The 7,855-nt window shown below is 36.2% G+C and overlaps 1 protein-coding gene across 7 annotated transcripts; it reads right to left on the bottom strand.

Annotated features, from left to right (window-relative positions):
* Positions 1-393: 393 nt before the first annotated feature.
* LOC105455183 (PRKC apoptosis WT1 regulator protein-like) lies at positions 394-6,964 on the bottom strand. 7 transcript variants are annotated; one of them, XM_011698300.1, is made up of 10 exons: positions 6,598-6,963; positions 6,230-6,372; positions 5,954-6,102; positions 5,397-5,526; positions 5,107-5,233; positions 4,297-4,404; positions 3,673-3,713; positions 3,523-3,567; positions 2,477-2,633; positions 394-2,285 (listed from the first exon to the last, which is right to left on the bottom strand). In XM_011698300.1, the coding sequence occupies exons 2-10, from the start codon at positions 6,244-6,246 to the stop codon at positions 2,100-2,102; spliced, it is 960 nt and encodes a 319-aa protein (XP_011696602.1). In that variant the 5' UTR covers positions 6,247-6,372; positions 6,598-6,963; the 3' UTR covers positions 394-2,099. The 7 variants fall into 7 exon arrangements, with proteins under 7 accessions (XP_011696602.1, XP_011696623.1, XP_011696610.1 ...); XM_011698321.1 differs by having other exon boundaries at positions 5,107-5,203; XM_011698308.1 differs by having other exon boundaries at positions 6,239-6,372.
* Between the last annotated feature and the right edge of the window lie 891 nt (positions 6,965-7,855).

The following is a 7,855-nucleotide window of genomic DNA, read 5'->3' as shown; positions in this document are numbered from 1 at the left end:
GATTTGTAATGTACAGCTACGTAGTGATTAGGAAAAAACATTAGCGTAAAGATGTAACTATATTGCGTATGTGCGTGCAAGTATTGTATTATATTAAAAATTTATTTAGTTATTTTATGAATAAAAAATGCAAACTCTTTTTGCCGGTTCACACTGGGGGCTTGTTTCAATGTCACACACATCCGCGTGCGTCACCGATCCTCCTATCTATCACTTTGAATCCCACACAGCCTATATGGAAATTAGTTGAAAAGGAATCTTTCGCGCAGAATAATTAATGAATATGCAGAAAAGTAAATGCAAAAAACTTTCCTCTCCTTCAAACGAGTCTCAATCGTCCGCTTTGTCTTTAATGTGTTGAAAGGAAAACGAGGATTGGAGTATAAATCACCGTTTGATTGGCGATAAAAGTTTTTTTTTCTTTAAACAATTTTACACTTTCTCGTTACATCATCCCGCGTATTACACAAGTTTGTGGCGGAAGTCTCCTCTAATCAAAATGCATCGATTAATCGCTACAGAATCATCTGCGTGTCTATATATATATACATAGAATTTTATACGGCTCGCGGTAGAATAATAATAATAACATTAATAGTAATAAAATAATAATAAAATGATTCATAATCTTATATTATCGTGTGTTGCAAGTATAAAACTTACATAGAACGTCCATTCTTATATTATTACAATAGAAAACGGAGTAAGTCGTTTACGTCATAATCGGCACTTTCACGTGGTTCCAATGTATCTATTGCGTTTATCTAGCTGTTGCTCGAATTGAAAACATATCGAAACGGAAAAAAAATTGCAATTAATCGGCAATAAAGATAGCAAACGTATCGATAATAAACGTGCAATCTGTGCCTGCGAAGCTCTGCAAGTGATTTAATCGTCACAACAATGTCTTCACAAGGTCGAGAACTGCTATTGTTTTTTACAAAATGTAATTCGCGTCGCAGCTTGCAAAAACGTATACATTTTATACTTTCCGCAGCTAACACTGTGATTAGAGAATTATCTGTTTATTTATAATGACTCAATTTGCGATACGCACTAAAGTTAGGTTTTTACTCTACTTAGGTATATCCTCCTCTCCTATTGCCTAGGATGATCCATAAATCATGCATCAAAGGGATACGGAAAATCAATTATCGTGAATACTTTTTTAGTTTTATTAAACTAAATATTTAAACTTTTATCACTATCAATCTAAGTCTTTTTAACTTTCATTACAAGCTAATTCGTTTTATTAAAGTCTCAGCCTTTCATTTAAAAAATTAAAAAAATAAGATTCAATATGATGCGTGACTTCAATAGCGTTTTCGACTGCAGTGGGTTTTGACCGAGATCAATTAACGTCACACGCTCTACTCGTTCAATCTAAAGTAGAGCATGTAATGTCATTAATCGATCTCGTATCGGTCAAAATCCACTGCAGTCAAAAACGTTATTAGTTTATCTTACAGCTTTTTAACCAAAAAAAGGTATCCCTATATCATTCGTCTTTCAGCCCCTTTTATCTCTTGTGAAAATTGAAAATTAAAATAAATCACGTAGATATTTATATAAAGCTTTAAAAAAAAATTCGATAGAGAATACTCATTCTTCAATCATTTTATACCATATTGAGTAAGAGAAAGTACACAATATATCACAAAAAGCAATATAGATATTTAATGCAATAATTTTTTTAATGAATTTGATAATTTTCCGAAAATCCAAACGTAACGAACAGATTCTATTTGATTTAATACTCAATAGAAAAAAAGCATCTAAATCGTTCTTCAATCGTTTTGCATTTTATATTAAATAGAAAATATATACTTATATATCACAATATCAACAATGATTAAAATAGTTAACACAATACCGGATTCTCAGTCGTTCAGCCCGTGGCTGTTGCAAATCTCCCAACAATCGAAAAATTGGGATACGATGCAAAAATTAGATTTCCGTAGGACAAGTAAATCGTTCTTGAAAATAATAAAGGTATCAGCGAGGTATGCGCGACTTATGGCTCATCCTGCATCTCGGCGATTATCGTAAGAAGCGCCAAAAAGAGCCAAAAGGCATGGATCTTTATTACACGAGTAGAATTAGTTGCTGGCTAACGCCGCCATCGCGCGAATCAACGTGGCATTCTCCTCGCGAAGTCGGTCTCGTTCCAGGGTCAGCTCGTGCTGTTGCTTTAAAAGGCGAGCCTCGAGCGCCATTATTTTATGGTCCCGATCCTCTAAAAGGGATAGCAGCCTCCTGTTTTCCTCTTGTGCTCGTTCGATCAGCTGTAAATCGCATCGTGCTTAATCACATTATCATTGTCGAGCAGTACGATTTATTAATACAATAGAAAACAGATTTCTATTTGTTTTCTACTTAATAAAACTTCAGAATATATCTTTCGTTAAAAATTAATTTCAATTTAGATTATTTTTCGATGACAGACTTATTTTGTTCTAATTTATTAATGGCTCACTTCGTGCGGGTTGTCGCCCGTTGGCGTCGGCAATCGCGGTCTGACAGTCGTATTGACAGATGTCTGCGGCTCGTGATTGCCATGGTCCGATTGATTAACGCTGTCAGACTGATTGAGAGAATCGAATTCTTCGTCGTCGGCCTCCAAATCAGAGTGACTAAAACGCAGACGTCAACAGTCGCATGTAAATCAAATTTCATTTATCGTACAGATATTGATTATTAGTTTTCATTAGTATCATACATTATGCCATTTATAAATCGCATTAGGCACGACCATCGATGCAGATACAAAGAATATTGCAATTATTAATTTATTACGTATTTTAGTTGCAGTATAAATATATGTTGCTCGATCATTTAAGACTTTAAGAGATCATTTAGAGTTTTTTATAAATATCGATACACTAATCCACAGATATAAAATTTTACAAGCAAGTATCTTAAGAAAGATAATTTTAAATATCTGTAATAATTTATATACAGGAGGTGAAAGATTATCTTATAGGACTTTCGTTTACATAACTTAACATATTTTGTTCTAAAATTTATAGTCACTGAAATCAAAATTTTTAAAATTGTATTGTTTACAAGTTATAATGCTGATACACGAGTAATTATATATTCTTTAACTGTTACAATAATATAAACTGTACAATGGTAACATGGCAGATTAACTAAATTTTTTGTTAATCGAAAAAAGGATTATGCTTCTCTTTTTGTTTGTTTTAAATATACCTAAAATCAATTACTTTGCATTGCAACAAGTCTTTCAAATTATATCCTTTGTATTGCAACAAGTCTTTCACAATTCGAATTTTTGTTAATTATTTCGTTATGTTGATTATTGACTGGTTTATGTTCTTGTCAATATTTGGAATATTATCAGTTATTATATTATAGGAATGTACTTGGGAATGTACGTAGGTTTTGGAAAATGTTACTGGAATAAGTAATTTGTTAGTTAGTTAATCATGATTCTACTAGCTCTATCGTACTTCGTACAGGTCGTGCCTAATCATGATTCTTCCGATACGACGCACTTACCAACTGTGCCTAATTATACATGACCTGTATGAAGTACGGTAGTGCCTAGAAAGCAGTTGTGATTGATTAAAAAAGGCAGTCAAAGATAACTATTACACCATGATAAAAATGCTTGTTTCCCAAACATTAATTGCATGTGAATGTGGATACCTTTTGTTTCGCCTTTGTGTGTACAATCGGGCGTTCCGCTCCTGCAAAATAGACGTTCATAAGTAACTACTTAAAAAATATATGTATCGACGTCGTGATAAAAAATTCTAATAAGAATTCTAAGCTTGCTGCTATTTTAATATTTCTCTTTGCTTACCAGACATCATTATACATATTGTTAGTTTTAAGAAAAAAAATTATTTATTCATTAATTTATCCGGAGGCGTTTTTAAAAGTTCGTGTTTTATTGAAATTTCTGTTGTGTAATTTTAATCGTAATTAAAATAATTTCAAGATAGCCGAAAATTGCAGTTAGTGACTTTTTCTTGGTCTTTCATGACCGACGATATAAAATACGTCACTACAATTTCTAGTAAACAAATTAAATTCGACTGGTGCATTATTTCATACTTGTAATTATATTATATAAGTATATGCGCGTAGGAGAGATATAAAATATAAAACTTTTCCCTCTTCCTATCAACTTTCGACTACAAAGAAACGTACACAGCATAAACCATGTGTAAGCTAACTTCAGTCTTCTCATACGAATCTTTTCCAGCGTGCGTATTTGTCGGAACATTCTCCATAAAAAGTAAAAAAAATGGAATTGACTGCACTTACTTCGATCAATTCGTGATCAAGAAATTCATTGTGATGCGTGTTGTGCTTAGTTTCAAGGCAAGTGCCGCTAAGCTCCTCCTCGTCTTCCCCCGTACTACCTCCGGTGCTCTAAGAAATTATGCGTTTTACCAAATGTCCGAGACATTTTTATAATATTTAAACATTCAACAATAAAGTGAGCTATATCCCATAAGTAATAATAATTGCTAATTTTAACATTATAATTCGTAAAAAATTTTAATCTATTAATATAATATTTTTATGATTGTAACTGTAAGAAGCTGTCGTGACACTTGACGGTTGTCTTGTTGAGATTCTTTTCATGATATAAAGATAATAGTTTTCTTTCATCTACTTTTTTGTTAATACGAGATTAGTTTCTCCTGATGAAAGCTTGGTAAGCAAAAAAGAAAGAATAGCCATTTATTTTAATCAATGTTAGTTATCGAATATTATAGCTGAAGTGTTAAAAATCTAGAATTTGGAAAATTCCACATATAAAAGGACAAATTGAAATTGTGTATGTGTTGTGTGTCTATGTCAAAATCTAAGAGTAACTGAAAAAGTAGATAAAGTGTTTAGAAAAACCTGGTAATGCAAGATCGTAAGAGGCAAGGTTTCAACGACGCGTACGTTTAGAAAATTCAATGATTCACAAATCCGCAGCTCTGTATGAAAGAACTCGATAATTTTGAAGACCGAATTTTGTTTTTTCAAAATTCTAGAAGCCGCGAGTATTAGTATACAATTCCCCGTTATAATTTGATCGAGCGGTTACTTATGGGCTGACTGACGATAACAATGGCGAACCTCTGTCGACGGTAAATGCACGACCCCTGTGCTACGCCGTTTTTCTCGCAGTTTCCGCCGATCGCGTTGCTGCTTCCCCTTGTTTATATGCGTTGGCCTGTGCAAACAGGATACGACACTAAAGACACTAAAACCAGAATCCAGAAAGTATATTAGGCAATTACGTAAAAAGTTCCGTGCATCAAAGATGCGGTTGGCTAATGGACACTCCAAGCGCGACAATAAGTTTCTATTGAATTGGTTTACTTGCTATCAGCTTTGCATAGCGCATGCGATCGCGATTTACATACCGGCCGGTCACGCGTTTATCCTGTTTCCTTATTATGGGTTTGCTCTGCAGGTTTTCGTGCTCGGGCGGAAGCACAGGATTGGAGCCCGTGTCGTAAGCGCCCTGTGATTCCTCCACATCGGGTGTATTCTCTGTAAATAGAAGACATCGGAAGTAATTGATAAAGACTGATAAGATTATATCATTAACGTCGTATGTGATTTCTTGATTCGTCTCTTGAGTCAGATTATTATTAAGTATTTAGATCATATTATTTATATACGCAGAGAATGACTTATTAGCTTTTAATAAATATTTGCTTGATCATGCTATTGTGAAATAATATTAAAATTCAGTCATATCACCTTGGTGTTAAATATGCATTAGGAACAGGTATTCTTTTTATACCTAATTTTTATACATAATTTAAGTTTGCAGAAAATCATATATTTTATTAAAAATGTATTATAAATTTAGATTTATTTATTGCTTATAGATTTCTTCAAATTTAAACAAGACACTGACAATTCAAGAAGAATCTCAAGTCGTACGCTCGTAGACACTTTCGCAAGCACGTACTTTGAAAGCTTATGGAAGACACGTCTCCCGCCCGCGCCGGGCCCACCCTGGCCCTAGCGGTCCTGATCCTGGATCTCCTGGACGTCAACTCGAAGTCGTTGTCGAAGTCCTCCTGGCTGACGGAGCTGGACGCCATGCCGGTGATATCGCTGCAATGCAAGAAATCAACCGGCTCGTGACGTGCACTCGTCGCGGCGTCCGCGGGACGTAAGCGAGCACCACCCGCCGTAAGAATTGTGCGTGTTGTGCAAAAGAGAAAAAAAAATGGGTCCTTACAAAAAATACCTGGACATCTGAACAAAGGGTAGAGGTTGTGACGTGTGCGATACCTGCGGGAGGAGTCCCCGTTCCCCGTGCGGGTGTCCGTGGAGCTTAATAGCGCTCGAACTACTACTTACTCGTCTCGTAGGAACTCACGTCTGAGAAAAAGGGAGAGGAGAAGTCGAGAGGAGTCTGTTTTCCTTTTCTTTTTTTTTGTTTTGTTTTGAAAAGCGAGAGATCGCGGGAGAGAAACGAAAGAACGACAGAGAGAGAGAGAGAGAGAGAGAGAGAGAGAGAGAGAAAGAAGAAACGAAGAGAGAAGACGCAACGTGCGCAGGTGGTGAAACCCGTAATCGGGCCGTAAGAGATAATCGAGGAATCACCTGAGGTGGCCCTCGGCTGCCGATCCGATGACTCACGGGCGACCCGAATGAGGGATTGACAGCTGTCAGCCGACGTGAATGATGACCATAAACATCGGCCGGAACGGGCGCATAGCTGGAGCGTAGCCGCGCGATCGGCGTATCGATCGTCGTGCTCGTGGCAGGCGGATTGGAACCGCGCGAGGTAGCCGCAGCGGCGCTCACCCGTCTAACACCGTCCCGGCTGCGATTCACCCGTCGCGACCGTGGGGGACTCGTGATATCGCCACGGGAATCGTTGGTGATCGCCAGCAACTGCCGCTAGCTTTCTTCGCTTGTTGTTCACTGGCCACTGCACTAGGCCGCCCCCACCTTTGGCGTGAGCACGATGCGTAGTATGTCAGGTGACAGACAGACGGCACGGCACGGAGACTGTGGGCAAGCGTTCGGAAAACGCAGCTGATCGTGCGCCTGTTCGAGCCATAGACTTAGCGTGTATCGAGAGCGAGCGCAGGAGCATGTAGAGAAAGAGGGAGATATCTGGGCTCAAACCTCTCTCCGATTGAAAAAGGAGAAGTAAGAGAGAGACAGACGGACCTGCAAGATTCTCCCTGCCTTAATTTTTGTTAGTTTTATAGCTGCTTCTCCAGCGAGCCATTGTCGCCGTGGAAGTCGCTTGATCTATTCACACCATGTCTATGGTCTGAATGACCGGTTACTAGGCGCAAAATGATCAATGAATGAGTTCAGAAAACGCAGCAGCTAGCTGTGTCATTTTACTCTTAACTTCGTAACTTAAAATGGTTAGTGATAAAGCTGATATAAAAAGTATTTGTATTTTTTTGGATATTATAACTTGAGATTTTTTCTCGCAAATTAGATAAGAATAAAACGCATATTAGCTAATTAATAGTTCATTTAAACTTGATTGCGTTCAAACTTTTTATACTATTTTTGCATCACTTTGGTCACTTAATTTTACATATGATATACATAAATTTAAATTGAGTATATGAATTTGTATAAAGTTTATTTGTTTCAATAAAATGTGAGAAATTTTAATAAAAAGTAATTTTCAGAATACAAGAAATGTTTTACATTAAATTAATTAATTGAATATTTCATATCGAGGAATAATGCAATATATTACATAATATATATATATATATATATATATATATATAAAATTATCTTTAAAAATCTCAATTTATTTTCATTCCATACATTTAATTATATAGTCATATATACCATTTATGAAAGTCGTTTACATATATTAATA

The sequence above is a fragment of the Wasmannia auropunctata genome, unplaced genomic scaffold, assembly GCF_000956235.1.
Source record: "Wasmannia auropunctata unplaced genomic scaffold, wasmannia.A_1.0 LD336106.1, whole genome shotgun sequence".
NCBI lineage: Eukaryota > Metazoa > Arthropoda > Insecta > Hymenoptera > Formicidae > Wasmannia > Wasmannia auropunctata.
This window is presented reverse-complemented; position numbering and strand designations above follow the sequence as displayed.